We start from the raw sequence: 20197 nt of genomic DNA, 5'->3' as shown, positions 1-20197 counted from the left end.
CATTGACAAAGGCTAGAGCCGCGTCTGAGCTCTTCATTCGTGAGATAACAACCATCCTGGTTGTTATCTGTTGCGTGGATCGCGTTTATTCATTTATTTATTTTAAGAAGACCATGTATGCCTACTTTTTTTTCCCACAGGTACCGTATGGAATTTCTACTGGAAAGACAATATTTAAAACTATATAAAATGCACTACACTTACACTATCAACCCACCACCCAATGCCCAGGGCTGGCGAGGATAGCTCCGGGCTATCAGCCTAGGCCAGGGGTGCCCTGGAGAGGGGTACCCCATTATTGAGGAGTCCCTGGCCTGTGCTGACTAGCAGTCAGGGCTTATGCTGCGGCTGGGGGGCCCGGTGAAAGGGCTCCCCTGGCTGTGGTATCAGCCCCCCCCCCGCTAGAAAGGGTCTGGTGCTAGTTCTGGGAATTACAGGGGGACCCTACGCAATTTTTTCCCTTGTAATTCCAAAACCAGGACTGGCTCTCAGAGCCCAGTGCTGGTTGTACTAAGTACAGTGGAACCCTGCGCAAATTTTTCCCTGTACTTAGACAACCAGGACTGGCTATGAAAGAGTGGGGCTGGTTCTATTTTAGGGGGGGGACCCCATATCATTTTTTATCTAAATGTAACTATTTATAAGCTTGTTACAATAAGATACATGCATGCAACTCACTGATGTATGCATGTATCTGTGTGAAAATGAACTGTTCATGCTGAAAGTGAAAGCATGTAGCAGTTCTATTCAGTCAGGGATTTGCAGTTCAGTTTGAAGTGGGATTTGCTGCTCGATTTGTACATGAACATGCCAAATCGAATAGCAAATCACTGTTCCAAACCGAACCAAATGCAATTCAATTTGGGAAATGCTTCTCAAATCGAATGTTAGTAAATGAGGGATTTGAAGAGGGATTTCAACTTTCGATTTGAGTCGGTTTGAGGTGAGCTAGATTGAATTACAAAACGAAAGTCAAATCAAACCTTAGTAAATTTACCCCTTAATGTCAGCCAGCTACAGATGCTGTGTAATTTATATGTGTCCCTTATTAACCACTTAACTAACGTGGCCATACGGGAGTACCTTATTAACCACTTAACTAACGTGGCCATAAGGGAGTCCCTTATTAACCACTTAACTAACGTGGCCATAAGGGAGTCCCTTATTGACCACTTAACTAACGTGGCCATATGGGATGTGAACCGCATTGCCCCGCTGTGTTTTTGAAGAGAAAATTTGTTTTGCACATGTGCTGAATGGATCTCCGCTGACTTCCCGGACTCTCCTGCGGAGCCGGCAATTTCTGACCGGTTTTACCGGAAAAAGGTAAAGGTTTTTAGGGCCCTTCTGCTCCATGGGAGGTTTCTGTCCTCCCTGAGCTCGCCTTAACAAATTTTGCATTTGTTATTGTTTGTCTGTTATATGATATCTGAAACACAATAAAAAAGTTATTAAAGAGAAAAGAAAACAATTTGAATGTGAAGTTATATATTATTTACATATTCAGATTTTGTCCATTTAACAGCTTTGTGCTTACAGTGATGGTTTTTTTTTTAACAAAGATAGATGTAAGTAAGAAAATAAGAGGACAAATGACACAATGATGCATATATAAAGGTAAATAACTTTTTATTATATATTTTACTACAATAGTACCATCAATCAGTGTGATCGGCACGTGCAGTTGTGCAACACTACATCTCACTCAATATCCTTGACGAGACCCATAAAATGTTCAAGCCACATACACACAATGAAAGCAGTCATTATGTGGACTGAACCATTTCTTAGGTTATCAATTCAGTAGGAATCAGTGTGGCATGGGGCACAAAGTGTCTACACGTGCACAACTGACATAGTGATTCCCCTGTGTGCGGACAAGTACTATTTCTCTTCTATCCACCACCCTGATAACACCAGCACAGTAAAAATATTGAAATCTATGTAAAAGGACCACCGCTTTGAAAGCTGATGTTTCTGTTTTCATTCCCACTAAGTTACACTATGTAGACAAAAGTGATTGGACACCCCGGCACAAGCTAAATGCATACCATTGCACATGAGTTCAAAATGGACACTTATGTGACAGTTTTGACAAGAACACTTGGTAGGGAGGCCCATGCACTTGCACTTCTACAGAAAAAATGAATGTTTTTATCAGGACAACAATGCCACCTGTCATGTTTCCAGGGCAACACTGGACTGTTGTACAGAAAATTCAGTAACCCAGATAGGCGGGCCAGTTCAGAGTCCAGATCTTGTCCACATTGAGAACCTCTGGGACGCACTCGAGTGATGGGTGCGTTCTAGGCCAACTCGATCTTCTTCAGTGTCAAAGTTGGTCACTGTACTTAAGGCTGAATGGCAAAACTTCCCGACTGCTGTTGTCCAGGAACTTGTGGACAGTTTGCCAAGAAGGGTGTCTGCAGTAATCACTGCACGTGGTGGACCTACAAAGTACTGACGTCAATAAAATCTTGTTGATCTATTTGCTGTCAGTGTCCAATCACTTTTATCTACATAGTGTACATGTGGCAGCTCCAGTGTGACCAGTTGTCCGTCCCAGCTAATGTGGCAGTGATGGGTTGGGACTTTAAGCAGAAGGGAGATACGTGGAGTAAGTGTCCATGTTATAAAAAATGGCTTTAGCTCCATAAATGGCAGTATGTTTAGCAGAGGAATGCTGCATAATTGAAGCCCTTTGTCAGAACTTGCATTTATGCCTGGAATTTCATGCTAAGGTTTCTTATTAGGATAAAAATGTCCTCTACTTCTGTACAGATGGGAGCTGTGCAGTGATCAATAGATCTTACGTATCTTACAATATCTGCAGGATGCCGTGTACTATGGAAAGCGGGGACAGGTCTGTTTTTGTAATTCTACCTAGATGCTGGTAAACCATTGACACATGAGGGATACATTGTACATCGTATATACAATTTTAACCAGAATTTACCAGGTACCATTCATTGATTAGCATACGTGAGAGCTGCTGTAACACATCGCAATCATTAGCTTTCATTTTATAAAGTGTATCTAAAAAAATGACAGAATCTGGGCAGCTTATAAATTGCAGCATCTTCTATACACGTATATCAGGGCACCAGTTTTTATTAACATTGCATTGGGGACTAACAAACATAAAAAAGATTAGAGCCTCTATGATGGTCTCTACATAAACCTTTATGTTTTACTGTAAAATACCGCCTGACATGTAAGCAGGTAAAATGGGGAAAAAATAAGTTGTGCCTACGATCTGCCCCTTTTCACCCAAATACAGCCTTGCTCTACCCAGAAACACCCATTTTGGGGTGAAGCCCCTCTCCTTACGAAATCCACGAATGGAACTATCCCACCAAAACCAAGCAGTCGGTAGGTATGTTGTAACATTACTCATGTCAATCAAATATTTTAACAGTACAATCTGTTCTTTGTATTGAGCTTTATGAAATTTTAGCAGGTTGTAAGGTTGCAAGGAGCTCCTTATACACATAAGGATTGTGTAACACTAGCAGAATACCTAATTGCCATTCAAATCACAAGCAAAAATCAAAAGGAGAAATAACAAATAAAAATACTGTACTAATTAAAAAATATATATAATTTCACTGGGAAGTGAGGTCAAAGCCCAGTCTACTGGACTCTGCTACAGTTTCTTTAGAAATATAATTCACAGTGTTCACTGGGAATGTCTGCGTTTTTTTAATCTTCCATCCAACTTAATAAGTGACAGTGGCCTGAGGGTGCAGTGAGTTTTCTTTGGAAATGCTATAACTTCTGGCATGAGGTGATGTCAGATCCCACAGTCCCAAGGCTGAAACCTGAGTCTTCACATCCCAGCTGTACGCTAAGATGCTAAAAGTAAGTTAGCAGGTGCTTTCCATTACCCAAGAACCATAAGTTGGGTTCCAAAGATTTTTGGATTTGTTCTTTACTTTGTGGGACATTTGGGGTTTTGTCTCTATTGTGGAAATAGGGTTTGGCTGGACCCACGAACCTTCTGGGGACTCAGCAACACATTGTAAGCTTGGTGCCCGGATGTTCCAGCCCACCAGGTTTTCTACCAGTAACTCCTCAGGTAGGTCTCCAAGTTTATGTTCCGTTGTGTGTGTGTCCAACACAGGAGGAAGAGAAGGGTTTCTGACCAGAGGTGTTATTCCATTACAGCTGCTTGGTCGCATTATTGTACTTCCTTCATCTTCAGGAGCTGGCCCACTTTCCACAGGGAGCGCTGTATTGATGACATCAGGATCCTGAAACATGGGAAGACTGGTAAGTATCTCATAGTCCAAAGCAAAGAGAGGTTTTGAATTAGAACTATTATTTGGTTGTGTAATATGTGAATAAATGCCCTTTTAAGTTTGTTCTGTGCTGTATTTAAAGTGAACAATCACCATTTCATACTACCTCCCTACAGCTACAATGGCAGGAGCCATATTGATTTTCTCATCACTGCTTTAACCAATGTGTAATATTTGTGGAGACATCCATACTAAGGGGCTGATTCGGAGTCAGAATGGAGCTCTTTGTATAGACGCAAATAGCGAGTTTTGAAATATATAGCATACGCAGATGCGAATTTATGCATTCTTGCATCTCTCCAACTTGGCCAGAGATGTCTCTACGTGAAATGGGCATTTCATGATGGCAGGATCTGGGAGGCTTGTGAGAGTGTCACGGGAGTGCTGTGGGCATAGCTAGAAGTTCTTAGCTAGAAGACCGTGCTATTCTGAGTCATGCATACGGGGAAGGGATACCTGTTTCAGACGGCTCTCTTGCACCTAGCATCAGTGGCGTCACTTGGGTTGGTACCACCTAGTGTGCTACTGTGGACTCCTCGAAGGCGCACACAAAAGGGTGCGTGTCCTCGATGCCACCAGACCCTTGTGTATGACATTTCAGGGTGTGGCTGAATGTCATGCCCTCCTTCTCATCATGCCGGAGGGGCTTGCCCACCACTCTAGAAACTGCTGGGCAGCATCCAGCTTCTTCTGACTCTGGGCACAGTGAGACACCATCATACACAGGGCACAGGGGTTGACACCAAAATAGCAGAGTAGCTCCGCAACCCCCTAGTGACGCCACTGCCTAGCATGGGGCTAGTGCAAGTGCCCATACTAATGATGACGTTATGGGTGTGAATGACAAACTGTGGGTTGTGCAGATTCCTGCTTGAAACCTCATTATAGTTGGATTAGCCCTACAGAAACTCGCTCTCGTTTTAGGTAGTAAATGAGGCTTTTGTGGCATCACGCAAATACAGCCACTGTGCGCTCGACTCAGAATCAGCCCCTAAAACAGAGAATACTTCATGTGCTGGACTGAACAACATATCCTGCACTGATGAAGCCTAACACAGAGGATACAAGCTGTCTGCTTATGGATGTTGTGAGTCCGCACAAACCGTTGTCACACTCTAAAACCCCAGGATGTGAGACAATGACTCTAAGAGTTGCCTTGTAACTGTCCTGGTGACTTATAATTATACCTGTGTGCAGTAGATGATCCGCTCCAGGATGGTTGAGAAGTTGGGTCGGTGATCTGGAGTGTGCTGCCAACACTGTGTCATTATTCGATAGCTAAAGTAAGAAGCGAGAGCAGGAAGGTGGTCAGGCAGCCGCTAGCTTTCATATTTGTGTGTTTGCTATTTTAGCTGAGCTTCCATCTCATTGCAGAGAATTGGGTGAAGAAATAGAACATGTTAAGGATAATGGGCCTGATTCATAGTTGAATGCAAACCTTATGGTTTGCATACAACTATGATGGTGGAAGCACTGCGCATGTTCATAATGGGGGTCCTGCATCGCTGCATTCAGAGCGCCCTAAGCCATAGCCTGATTGGCTGTGGCCATTTATGGGTGGGGTGCTGGGACTAGAATGCACCCTAAATTTCTTTATGCCCTGACTATAACCATGACCATTCATCCATTCAACATATTTAGCAGCAATGTGACTATTAACAGCAGTCCCTTCCTCTCACTGCCTAATTCCCATGTGACAGGCACACAGGTATATGCAACGGAAGCAATGAAAGCATCTCTTAGATATATGTTTGTGAAGACTTTATCTACTATCACAAGCAGGATCATACACCTGTTTTATTACTGGTTTCACAGGCAAACAGATATAACCAATGAACCTACAACTGTACCATCATGAATACTTACAGCTGGCATAGCTGATATCAACCTATAAATGAATGTGGATTTTATACTCACACTGGTCCTGGGCAGCTTTTGGGGGGATCCATGCGTCCTCCACTCGTAACAAACTCTAGCACTTCTTGGTTAGTTTTGCACGGGTATGGCATATAGCCTAATGAGAAGATCTCCCAAAGCAACACTCCAAAGGACCTACAGCAACATATAAAGCCTGTGTGTTACTTCCAAAGAACACAATGAAATTACATGATTCAATTATTAATACAATACTTAGAAATTGTTCCTGATTCTGAGACCGCGCTCTCTGCTAACGGCAGTCCAGATTGGCAGACCCAGGGGGAGAAAGCACCTCCCCTAGGGCTGACATTTCAGTGTGCCACTAGCAGAAAGTGCTCCAATGGGAAGGAAGCCACTGCCAGACAGTGCACAGACAGAGTCAGACTGGGGGCTTTACAGGCGGTGGTGGTGGACTTTACTGGGGTGCTGCAACTATGCAATCCCTGGGTAAAATCAGTCACTAGTTAGGTCTATAGCACATATTATGCAGTAATGTACAAACACAGATTTTGTATTAATTCACATCAGTTCTTGTGTAGAGGACCTTATCTAATTTTCCTATGTAAGACTCACAAGCGCACGCATATTAGGGCAATTTAGTGAGAAGCCAATTAACCTTTGAGTATGTTTTTGAACCATATGAGAAAAGTAGACCCTATGAGCAATCCCGGAGGAGAAAATACAAACTCCACATTCAGTTTTTTGATTCAGCTTGGATTGCAGATGCTAATACGCACACAATCGGCCGATTGTTATGTACTGCGCATGTGTATGCATGGTAGTGTGCGAACCGGCCACTGCGATCGGGACTTCGATTGCAGTGACCACGCACCCCCATCACAGTGTGATTGACAGGAAGCGCCGTTTGTGGGTGGTGACGGGGGGTGGCTGGCCGAACGCAGACGTGCCAGTGCGTCTCAACACCGTTGCAGGGACGTGCATAAATTATCCACTGCGATACCCTATACAGTCTGAGGCCTCATAGCGTGCGCTGAACAATTCCTGAGTAAGGTCTGACCTGCCTTAACTGTGCGTATGGGTCTGATAGTACTCGATTGTACCAATGTTTTCACAGTCTTGCTAACCATTACGGATGTACTTGTAAAGTGGGCGTCCTTATGTGGTGCAGCGGTGGCATTGGAATCGCTATGGATTAGCATACTGTCACACTGATTTGCATGCGTAAGCTATATTCCGATCCGTAGTCAATCAGGCCCTATGCATGCTCCAAGGCTGAGCATACGCAAGTGCAGGCAATGTGGAGTCGTATCTCCACTTCTGGGTGAAGGGGCGTAATTGGCCACGTTTAGTGAGGGCGTTTCACAGATGTATGAGAAATTGTGGGCTATGCAACACGTAATTATGTCCTCTCAGTCATATATTCTGCACTAGGGAGAGGGATGAGGGATTTTCATTTACACAATGTAGGAGCAGTTACAGTCACTTACTTTATTTAGAGTTTTTGGGCTACTTTCTGGTATTTTCCTCCTTTATTGCATTGTTTAATGATTTAAAACGAGTGCAAAAACTGTAACATATACCTCAGAGACATGGACACGTGACTTATGAAACCTCTACAGTTCTGCTACCAATACATCAAGGGTCATTGGACCTCATTCAGAGTCGGTCGTTGCGGCCGCACGGTCGTAAGGGAAAAGGGTCCGGATATGCAAATGATGCACTCGCAAGTTGCGTCCTTAAGATCGGATCGTTAGCTGGCCGACCAAGGGGAGGATGTGGCCGTAAGACAAAAAATACGCCCCCTTCTCGTACGCATTACACGTCACCATTGGTAACCATCAGAACTGGTCTTAGAGCTTAAGGTTGACCATACCCTCTCTTAAGCACTACGATCAGGTCAGTGTACAAACCTCCCATGTCACGTGTGCCATGACACTACTTTGTTAATTATGCACTCCCATAAAACGCCGTTCGCATAATTAGGCACACCTGCATTCGGATCTCCACTCCCCCGTTTTCAAGCACCTTCCCCTGTTACCACCCACAAACGCCTCATTCTGTCACTCAATCTACCGACCTGGCTGTGTTCAAGGAGAGAGAAATTTCTGATCGTAGCAGCTAGTTTGCGCACGCGCATTGCGAACTTTACGCATGCGCAGTTTAGCGAACATCGGTGGCGTACGACCGTGTGGCCGCAACGACCGACTCTGAATGAGGTCCATTATCCCGGCGAGGGTGAAAAGACTGGCGTCTAGATGTAGATGCCGCTCATTTCACTGACACCGGGAGACTGGCGCCCGGCATCCTAATCGAAGGGATGCCGGGCGCCGTGAGGGGGGGGAGGGTTAAGTTTAGGGCTCCCGTGGGAGACTTAGGGTTAGGCACCCCCCCGGGAGGTTAGGGTTAGGCTAGGGGGAGGGAGGGTTAGTGTTAGGCACCCCGGGGGGGAGTTTAGGGTTAGGCACTCCCCCGGGGGTTTTGGCAGCGGGGAAGGGGGGGTTAGGTTTAGGCACTTAGAGGGGGGTTAGGGTTAGGCACTTGGGGGGGGGAGGTTAGGGTTAGGCACCCCTAAGGGAGGGGTAGGTCAGGTTAGTTTATACTTACCTGGGGATGATCGGGATTTCCAGCGCTGTCGGGCTGCCGCTGCCGGGATCTCTTCATGTCTGCCTGACGCTGCCGGGAATTGAACTGCCGGCCATGCGGCCGGCGGTATTACATACCAATTCCCTTAGGACAGTGCAATCCAGCCTTCCAGGACCTTCTTAAAATTGACATAATCTCCATATTTTCTTCGTGGTTTTTAATTTTTTTTTTATTTCCATTTTTTATATATTCTTTTTATATTTTTCTTACTTGATGTTGGCACAAAGTTCATGCTTTCTGTGCAAACCTTTATTGCACAGTTACTGTTGTAATCTCGAAATAAATTGAATACCCTTTTTTTTTAGTAAAATCAGCATATCATTGTGATTTTTATATATGCACGTATGCAACAATGACACTTTAAATGCACCAGAACACTTTATATTGCTATTAGTACTAATTCTTATTTTTAAGATATGTTTTTTATGAAATTTGCACTGATTATTGCTAGGGATGTGCGCCGACCCCATGTTTTGTTTTTGTTTTTTGTTTTGGATATGTATCTCCTTCGTGTTCTGTATCTGCATCTGGTTTTGCAAAACCACCCTTGCGTGTTTTGGTTTTGGATCTGGATCTTTTTTCAAAAAATGATAAAAAACAGGTAAAACCACATAATCTGGGCCTGTTTTCGTTCCTACAGTATTATTAACCTTAATAACATTTATTCCCAGTCATTTGCAGTCAATTTTGACCACCTCACAGCTCACAATATTGATTCTTTCATCTAGGTTCGACCTAGTGCCAAAATGTTGCATCCAGCTAGCTGGCTGACTAAACTAAGTGACAGCAGTGGGCGGCACTAACATATGGCCATTTTTAAAAAATGAAAGGGGCACTAGGTTGCTGCTGTCTGATAAAAAGTGCGGCTAACGCACACGCACACACAGAAAAAAAAATATACTTTTATTATTTTGTTTTATTTTTTTTGGTCCAGAACTTGGAGCCCGGAGCACCCCTGACCGAGGCAGCAGCGATTGACGACACAGGCAGCACTAGGTTGCTGTCTGAATAAGTGCGGCTAACGCACACACAAATAAAAAAATACACTTTTTATTATATAGATTTTTGGGGTTTTTGCCCACAGCTTGGGTCCCGGAGCACCCCTGACCGAGGCAGCAGCGATTGACGACACAGGCAGCACGTTACCAGCCCAGATGGACACAGCAGACAGCACCAGCAAAGATGGACACAGCAGACAGCACCAGCCCAGATGGACACAGCAGACAGCACCAGCCCAGATGGACACAGCAGACTGCACCAGCCCAGATGGACACAGCAGACTGCACCAGCCCAGATGGACACAGCAGACAGCACCAGCCCTACACTACCCACCCTCCCTGTTCACTCTTCACAGACGGAGTGAAATGGCGCCGACGCGGGCTCCTCCTTATAAAGCAGAGACAAAAGCTCGCAAGCCGCGAGATTTCGTCTCTGAGGTTTTGCCTTGGTTTGAGATCCGGGGCTGGTGGGGGAACCGAACGCACGTTCGGTTCTCGCCCCAGATCTCTGAGTTCGGGTGGGTTCAGATCTCTGAGATCCGAACCTGCTCATCTGTAATTATTGCACATATACGCTGCAGCTTGCATTGTGAGAGTGGTTGAAATATACCCTCAATTAATTCATTATTTATTTGCACAAGGCACTTAGCACTTTCAGGAGCTCCATATCAAATCCATTTAATGATATATATATATATATATATATATATATATACATATACAGTCAGGTCCATAAATATTATATTGGGACATTGACAGAATTTTCAGATTTTGGTCTCTATTCACCACCACAATAGTTTTGAAATGAAACAAACAAAATGTGCTTTAACTGCAAACTTTCAGATTTAATTTGAGGGTAATTACATCCAAATCGGGTGAACGGTGTAGGAATTACAGCAGTTTCAATATGTGCCTCCCACTTTTTAAGGGGCCAAAAGTAATGGGACTATCAACTCAAAAGCTATTTAATGGACAGGTGTGGGCTATTCCCTCGTTATTTCATTATCAATTAAGCAGGTAAAAGGTCTGGAGTTGATTCTAGGTGTGACATTTGCATTTGGAATCAGTTGCTGTCAACTCTCAATATGAGATCCAAAGAGCTGTCACTATCAGTGAAGCAAGCCAACATTAGGCTGAAAAATCAAAACAAACCCATCCGAGAGATAGCAAAAACATTAGGTGTGGCCAAATCAACTGTTTGGAACATTCTTAAAAAGAAAGAACGCACCGGAGAGCTCAGCAACACCAAAAGACCCAGAAGACCACAGAAAACAACTGTGGTGGATGACAAAAGAATTATTTCCCTGGTGAAGAAAAACCCTTTCACAACAGTTGGCCAAATCAAGAACACTCTCCAGGAGGTAGATGTATATGTGTCAAAGTCAACAATCAAGAGAAGACTTCACAAGAGTGAATATAGAGGATTCACCACAAGATGTAAACCATTGGTGAGCCACAAAAACAGGAAGACCAGATTAGAGTTTGCCAAACAACATCTAAAAAAGCCATTACAGTTCTGGAACAACTTCCTATGGACAGATGAGACAAAGATCAACTTGTACCAGAGTGAGAAGAGAAGGAAAGGAACTGCTCATGATCCAAAACATACCACCTCATCAGTGAAGCATGGTGGTGGTAGTGTCATAGCGTGGGCATGTATGGCTGCGAATGGAACTGGTTCCCTTGTATTTATTGATGATGTGACTGCTGACAAAAGCAGCAGAATGAATTCTGAAGTGTTTCAGGCAATATTATATGCTCATATTCAGTCAAATGCTTCAGAACTCATTGGACGGCGCTTCACAGTGCAGATGGACAATGACCCGAAGCATACTGCAAAAGCAACCAAAGAGTTTTTTAAGGCTAAAAAGTGGAATGTTATGCAATGGCCAAGTCAATCCCCTGACCTGAATCCGATTGAGCATGCATTTCACTTGATGAAGACAAAACTGAAGGGAAAATGCCCCAAGAACAAGCAGGAACTGAAGACATTTGCAGTAGAGGCCTGGCAGAGCATCACCAGGGATGAAACCAAGCGTCTGGTGATGTCTATGCGTTCTAGTCTTCAGGCTGTAATTGCCTGCAAAGGATTTGCAACAAAGTATTAAAAAGTGAAAGTTAGATTTAGGATTGTTTAGTTTGTCCCATTACTTTTGACCCCTTAAAAAGTGGGAGGCACATATAGAAACCGTTGTAATTCCTACACCATTCACCCGATTTGGATGTAATTACCCTCAAATTAAATCTGAAAGTCTGCAGTTAAAGCACATCTTGTTTGTTTCATTTCAAAATCATTGTGGTGGTGAATAGAGGCCAAAATATGAAAATTCTGTCAATGTCCCAATATTTATGGACCTGACTGTATATATATATATATATATATATATATATATATATATATATATATATATATACACACACACACACATTATATATATATATATAGAGAGAGAGAGAGAGAGAGAGAGATATATATATATAGAGATATATATATATATATATATATATATATATACATACATATATATATTTCATATATATATATATATATTTTCAATTTCTATAAGATTCTTAACTTCATTACCAGGTGTCAGTTTTAGATGTGAAGATTCCCTCTAGGAAAGCCTCGGGGGGCATCCACTTTACCGGCAGCATTGCTCTCCCCCCTTTTCGATAGTAGCTTGCTCTGAAAAACAACACAGTATACATTACACAGAGGTACAACCATCTTCAGCAACCATACCTATCTATCAATCATGAGTCGCTGCCAATGTCATCTCAATATTTATTATAGGTAATAATGAAACGATCCCTTAGAGCACATAATAGGAAGATTACTTTGGAGTGAGACACTGGAAAATGGTGGCTCAACATCTTTACATGTTCATGTGACTGGAGTTTTCCTAATCCATAAACTGGTCAGAGCGGGGGAGCTGCAGTACTGTGACCAATCAGAGCACTCTTATTCACTTCAATAGTAGTGTCTGGGAATGGCTTGCCATTAGTCGTGTCATCCCTGAGTATCCCTGAGTGTGATATGGAGGAGCTGCAGCAGATACTGTATCTCTGATATCTGTGGTGGTCCCTCCATTTCTGACAGCAGAAGCAGCACTCATAGGTTTCTGTGGGGGCTGCTAGGCTGTCAGACTTAGCTTAGCTCCGGTATCTAACGTTATCTTTAGATCAGGGTTGGCTCTACCATCAGGCAGCTGCCTAGGGCGCTGGGATCTGGGGGGCGACAAAGAATCTGCCAATCACAATATTAAGGATGTCTCTGAGAGACCCAGAGGGTCTGGAAAGTGGGTCGTGGTGGCGGTGGGGGAAGGTGAGTGCGGTTGAGTATGCTGTAGTTTTGCCTAGGGTGCCGAGACACCTTGCACCGGCCCTGCATTAGATGCCGTTAGCTGCAGTGGCCTATTAGCTACACATCGCAGAAATTAGAGGGTGAGGATACAGCAGACCGCACATGCACAGTAGAGCTGCAGGCCCTCAAAATAGAAGTGAAGTGATCACTAATGCAGTCACTTCACCCCTAACAAATCGCAGGATGGGCTCTTTTTGAAGCCCCTGTCCATGGATGTGATTTTTTTATACATTTTGGGGCGAAATCGAACTCCTTATTGCCGCGAGTAGTGGGGATAAGAATTTATAATTATGGGGTCTAAAACCTGATAATTAATAAATACGCGGCATAGAAATGGACTTACTGTATGGAGGCACAGAGACCCTTACCTGTAAATATCACGAGCCATTCCGAAATCACCGATTTTGGCCACACGTAAGGTACTGGTGTAGGTCAGTAGACAATTTCTGGCTGCAATATCGCTGTAGGAAGACATTTATGGCATTGATAAACATATTCCAATTCACAATCAGTTGTCTTAACACAGCGTTACTTTAAAGTAAAGACTATTCTCCTCTAACTAAGGAAAACAATGGAATTAATATAACTTTTTTTTTGGAGGAATTAAACACCATATCATCACTTTTTTCACAGAAACTTTTGCTGATGGAATGGGGCAAACATTTTCTACAAGCTTAACATAAGGTAATGACAGAAAGCAATTGTAATTTTTTTACATTAGGGATAGCTTTATTACTCAAATCTCTGACAAAATTCTTATAGAAAATATAAATGATGGGTGATAATTGGCTGCTGTTCTAATGGATATATAGCGGCGATATTTATTGGGTCACTCAGTGGAGGTATTTTATTAGCCGAAAATGATGTCACTGAGGCACAACACTATAGGCAATGGTGGAAGCCATATAGTTGACTTAAACGCTATGTAAGAGAACGCTGCATTACAATTGGCAAGGAATCAGTGATATCATTGAAACAATATGGCTGCCTCTGCTGTGAGCAAGAGTGCTGATAGTTTCTGTGTGTGAGAGTTATAATAGGAGGAGATGGTCACCAGGCCCCTAGCTAGGCCTATTGGTTCCCACTCACCATGATATCCTAGGTGTATTATAGGTGGTGGATGATTGCATGGACTAATAGCTTCCACATACACCTGGACTATGGCCCTGATTCAGAGCCGGACGCTTTGAATCAGGGCGTTTATTTGTTTTTTTAGTGCGGCCTCCTGGCTGCTCGAATAGCTGTGGGTTACCACCCACAGCTATTGCGAGCAGCCAGGTGATGGCCGCGATGGTCTCAACCACTGACCATCGGGGCTTGCGACGAGACCCTTGCGGTAGGGTCTCGTTCCCGCAAGCCCCAGTGAGCTTCCAGCTCTTCACGAGTGATGTCAGTGGGGTAACCCCCAAACGGCAGGCGTTCTGTTGGGAACAGCCACCCCCCCTGCCTGCCTCCAAAACGGGGTGAGCTGTCGATCAACATCGACAGCCGCCCCCTTTTGGTGCGAGACCCGGAGCGACGGAGCGCCCGTCGCTAGCCGGGTCTCGCGCATGCGCATGTCGGAGCCGGCTTCGGTGTGCGCATGTGCAGTGGCCAAACATCGACCCGCTCGCGAGTGCATAGCGCTTGCGCGCGCGTCTGAATCAGACCCTATGTGTGCACAGCCTGGAAGAATGGATAGGTAGAAACTGCCCTGACGAGACCAGAGTTTCCGCTTGCAGACAATAGGGGTGTGTAGGCAGTGGGTGCACTTTAATTTTATCATGGCAGAGAAATTATTATGGCACCTCACACTAATAACAAAAAATATGAATCTGAAACTAACCACTAGCAAGAAAATTTGATTTTACTTTTAGGTGAGAATATGGCATGTTGTTACCCATTAACTCTATATTAGCCACTTTCTTAAGTGCAGTATACTGGAATGTTTATATCTCTACTTTTATTAGATGTAAATCAGTGCTCGAGGTGGGGGTATGGAGATTTGAATGCCCCCCCTTCGGCCCCTGCTTCCATATCACCCCCTGCACCTCTCACCCCTCTCTCACCACCTACCCTTTCTCACCCCAAGCCCTTCTCACTAACTGATTCCTTCACACTCTTACCCCCTACAACACTAACTGCCTGCTTCACTCTGTCTGCCCCTCTCTCTATTCCCTCTCACACCCTCCCTGAGTCCCCTCTCTCTAATTCCCTCTGATCTGTCTTTCTGCGTTGGAATGGAGGTGGAGCCGGTGGGAGCATCGGATCCTACTCCTAGCTGCTGCTGCACTGCAGGTTACAGTAAGGACCGGCCGCCAGCCAATCCTGGCTCACGGACTGGCTCAGACTGACAATCAAAAAAGGGAATGCTTTTTAAAACCGGCGATGTCCGCAAGCAAATGAGAAGCTGCGATTGGCAGGTGGCCAGTGCTTACTTTAAACTGCAGTGTAGCCGGTAGTGATGGGCAGAGCAAGTCACAGTACTGAGTTGAGCCACATGGCTCAACTCAGTGGAGTGTCTGAAGACAGTGGGTCTCATTCAGACCCGGTCGCAAGTGCTGAGCGCTCGCAACCGGGTCGATGTTGACCCACTGGGCATGCGCACGTCGGAGCCGACTCTGACATGCGCATCGCGAGACGCAGCTAGCGACGGGCACTCCGTCGCTATGGGTCTCGCACCAAAGGATGCGAGCTGTCGATGTTGAATGACAGCTCGCCCCATTTGGGAGGCGGCAGGGGGGGTGGCCGGCCAAACGGAGGCGTTCCCGACAGAACGCTTGCCGTTTGGGGGCGGCCCCACTGATATCAGCAGTGATGTCAGTGGGGAGCTTCCTGCTCGATTAGAGTAGGAAGCTCCCTGGGGATTGCGCTTGCCGAGACCCAACTTTAGGGCCTCGTCGCAAGCCCCGATGGTCGCGATGGTCTTGACCATCGCGACCATCACCCTGGTCGGTCGCTAAGCTTAGCTAGTGACCAGGAGGCCGCACTTCAAGATGCAAGCAGCTGCCCTCATTCAGAGCGACCGCTTGCATCTTAAGACCGACTCTGAATGAGGGCCTGTTTTTCCGGACACTTCTCTTTAGATTCTGCAGAGCTGTAGCAAGCAGGGGAGCAGGCGACTCTGAGTGAGTCGCTAACAGCTCCGGGCCCCGATGCCCAGCACTGCAGATCAAGCTTCTAACACTGACTCTTTGCTATTGGGGCTGATATCTAATGAACGCCATTTCCCCACTAGATCCGTTCAGTAGGTACCGGTGAATAAAGTGGTTCCCCTCTAGGTACTTGCAGCCGCAGGCGATATCTCTGGCCATGTTAAGCAGGTCTGACATTGTTAAGGATGATGGTTGATTCTGGGAAGAGACAAAATTGAGAGTCTTAGAAACAGCAACATTTACCATTCACCATTTACCATCATTATTTGCAAGATCATGTTAGTAAATTCAGCGCTATTGTAGATTGTCATCAACTATTCAGCAACATTGCAACTCCCGATTCGGCCAGGAACCTCTTGAAAATCGTGTACTGCTCCCGGCCTACCGGAAATGCAGGCAAGACCCCTCCAGAACCCCCCCTGCGGTTGCAAAAGAATCCCCCGCAGCGGGTAGGGGTGGTGACGCAATTCATGCTGCATCATGTGATTTTGGCCCCACCCCCTGCTTAACAATGCCAGTAATTTCATAATTGTGTAGCGGGGGTGGGGCCAAAATGATGCAACCGCTTGGCCACGCCCTGCACCACCCTTCAATGCTGGCCACGTCCCCCTGCTATGCCGATCTGGCTGCCCCCTCCCAGTAGGGGCAGCCATTATGTCGGCAAACCTGCATTGTACTATGTTACACTAAGGGTTATATTAACTAAAGTGCGGGTATTTAGAAGTGGAGATGTTGCCCATAGCAACCAATCAGATTCTACTTATCATTTGTTTAGCACCTACTACTTCAAGATATTAGCTAGAATCTGACTGAGTGCTATGGGCAACATCTCCACTTCTAAAAACCTGCACTTTAGTAAATATAACCCTGAATGTGAGAACAGGTTCTCTCATGTGTACTTCAGGTGCAAGGAGCAAACCTAGGCCCTCATTCAGACCCACTCGCAAGCGGGCGCACGTACGTTAGGCGTACGTACAAAAATATTTAAATTCAAGGGCTCGCTCGTATTTTCGATCGCATCTAAAAATCCTCCCCAAACTCAGACGCCCCCTCCTCTAACTAACGAGCGTGCGAAATAGCGAGCGTACATCCCCGAAATGGCTTGAAGGGAACGCACGCACAAGTATAAACCGGAAGTGGTCATGTCAGATGTCGATTACCTGCTCCTTTATTCTGCCTACCTCCATCAATCGTATCATGCCAATCAATGTATCAATTAGCTTAATGGTTTTTTTTTTTCAACACAATGCAAGAAACTTTACTCTTGTCCGTGTTTGTGTTTACCCGCAGAATACGTACGGCTTAAACATTCGCTTTTATTGCTCAAAAAACATGTTAGCCACAATGAAACAATTGTTCTATTGCTGTGGATCCCCGCATATTTCCCGGGGTTCATTTCTTTATTTAAATTTGCTTACGCATGTCACTGCATCAAGCCTATCATAGCTCTCCAGAGATTTCTGGCCCTGTCGAACACATGACTCATACACTAACCAATAAAATTGCTCCTGTTAATTTCCAAGATACATTAGCCAATCAGAAATTTTTGGCACACTTTATCAAAAATTAATTTTAAGAAAAACACCATTGCCATCATGAGAGCCTCCGCATTCACCAAGCGCGAGCTGCTGGTGCTAACGGAGGTGATGGATCGGCGTATCACCAGCCAGCCTCCACCCATCACCAACCGGCAGAAGCGTTCCGTGTATGCGGAGGCACGGGCCCGCCTGCGCTCCTTCGGCTCACGCCGCAACATCGGCCAGCTGGAGCGCAGGTGGTCTGACCTGCAACGGCGAACGCCCCGCTTGCTGGCATGCTTTCGCATGCAGATAGTGGAAAGTAAGTGTTATGTATTGTGGTTTTCATGTTTATCTTTGTGGGGCAAACTGCGTGTGCATGTTTTCATGTCTGTCCTATATTTTCATTCTCATCATATCTGCGTGTGCATGTTTTTATGTCTGTCCTATTTATTCATTCTCCTCATATCTGCATGACCATGTTTTCCCTCTATTTCTGATATATTCATTCTACTCATATTTGCATGTTTTTTGTTGGTGGTGGGTGATTTTAAAATGTTATTTGGCCAGAAACTAACCACAATTTGTTTGACATCTTTTAGGGGGACAGGCAAGACTACGCCGTCACCGTCCGGCCAGACGGCGGTCCCGCCCACTCTCACCCACCCCCAGCCAACACTCCACCCCAAATAATTCCCCTATTCCCCCCTCCTCCCAAGCCTTCCAAGACCCTCTCCCGGAACTGTCGGGCCTCCGTCCCCCTTCCCCCTCTCCTCCAACCACCCCTCTTCCAATTACCCCCTCCCCGGAGTCCGTGATAACCCCGCCCCGTTCTTTGGGGAATGAAGGCTCCTCCGAGGATGAAGATGGAGGGACTTCGGGATCTGCCGTTTTGGCTACCGGTATGTTTTTCTTTTGCGTTTTTTTTAACCACAAACTGTTTGTATGTAATCATGTGTCGTTCCTTTATTCGTGATTTTTGGGTTGTTTTTTGGTGATTTAGCAGTTTGCCTTTACCTCTTCCTGCTGATTTCAACATACACATATCACACCTGTGGGTATTTCTACATAGGCCTTGTAATTTTTGCAGCACCCCTTTTTTTTTAATTTTGGTTTTGGAGTGATTTCGTTGTGTTTTTGTTTTTTTGTGGATTCCCTATTGTTTGATTAATCCACACACTTTTCTCACCCACAGAGGAACAGAGGCGTCGGCAAGAGGTCGAAGATTGTGTGGCACACATGCGCCAAAATGTAATTGGGGTGCTTGTGGCCCTTGACCGGCTGTCTGGCATCCTTCGGCAGTAGTTTTTTTTGGTTTTTATCTTTTTCAAAATAAATTGTTTATTTCTAATATACGTTCTGCCTCATTCGTTTTTTCAAAACCAAAGATAGTTAACCCTGACATAAGTAGACTGTTCCTGCAAGGTTTTGCATTTTTTAAAAATTAGATTGGGTTTTGTATTTGTATGTAAAACACCCTCAAGAAACACATAACAGTAACAATGTCATTTCCCTTTTTGTGTGTAGTGTCAATTAGATATTTCTACATTTTACAGGTTCCTAGTTGGTGGGCAAGCTGCTTAGGCGAATCTTACAAAGCCAAATGATTGGACAGGCTTCCTTTAGGTGTGGGTTGGGAACCTGAAAACATATTTAATTTTTGCTCAACTGGCGTCAGTACTGGATTACCCCTTTAGTCAAATGTAAGGTGTGTTAACCTGGTTAAACTTGCTCGTAACGTCCAAAAAAAGGAAGAACATTTAACTCTCCAAACATTTATTCACAACATAACTGAGAAATCAAAGTGGTCACTCACAAAAAAAACACACAGTGATAATCTCAAATACAACACATACCCAATAAAAAAAAACAAAAAAAAAACAAATCAAGAACTGGTTGAGGAAGGACCATGCCAAAATGATTCCACAAACATGGCATTGCGATATGGGTTCCAGAATATATTCCCAAAATGACCAGATCCAGGTTTGGTAAGGGTAGCATGAAGTAGTGAGCGTTGTAGTGCCAAAGATTATGTGAACAAACCGAAGATGTTGAAAAAAATAAAACAAAATTAGATGTTCGCAAACAAACACAAACACATTAGGTTTAAACACTGTTTTGTTAAAACTTACCTAAAAAATCTGGCCACCACATCATCGCGTATGGCCCCCCCACATACTGACCTCCGACCAACCTCGGGGGGGCCATCCTCAGGTAAGGCATCCTCTGGCTGCATTGGGACACCACTCCTTATGGCGATGTTGTGAAATATCCCACACAGGACCACAATTTTCGACACCATATCCGGCAAATACATGAGCTCGCCACCAGAGCGGTGGAGGCATCTGAATCGGCCTTTTAA

General features: G+C 44.8%; 1 protein-coding gene across 1 annotated transcript in view; it reads right to left on the bottom strand.

The window, feature by feature from the left end:
* Positions 1 to 1706: 1706 nt before the first annotated feature.
* Positions 1707 to 20197, bottom strand: part of LOC148453998 (leukocyte tyrosine kinase receptor-like) — a 204178-nt gene continuing 185687 nt past the window's right edge. Inside the window, exons 26-31 of the mRNA XM_088461358.1 lie at positions 16419 to 16516; positions 13553 to 13645; positions 12405 to 12506; positions 6219 to 6353; positions 5489 to 5579; positions 1707 to 4253 (exon numbers count right to left, since the gene is read on the bottom strand). Coding sequence (XP_088317484.1) covers positions 3867 to 4253; positions 5489 to 5579; positions 6219 to 6353; positions 12405 to 12506; positions 13553 to 13645; positions 16419 to 16516 — 906 coding nt within the window. The 3' untranslated portion in view covers positions 1707 to 3866. The remainder of the gene's footprint in view (positions 4254 to 5488; positions 5580 to 6218; positions 6354 to 12404; positions 12507 to 13552; positions 13646 to 16418; positions 16517 to 20197) is intronic.

The sequence above is a fragment of the Taudactylus pleione genome, unplaced genomic scaffold, assembly GCF_031769625.1.
Source record: "Taudactylus pleione unplaced genomic scaffold, aTauple2 ptg001041l, whole genome shotgun sequence".
NCBI classification, from domain to species: domain Eukaryota; kingdom Metazoa; phylum Chordata; class Amphibia; order Anura; family Myobatrachidae; genus Taudactylus; species Taudactylus pleione.
The sequence above is the reverse complement of the archived record's forward strand: the minus strand, read 5'-3'. Positions and strand labels throughout refer to the sequence as shown.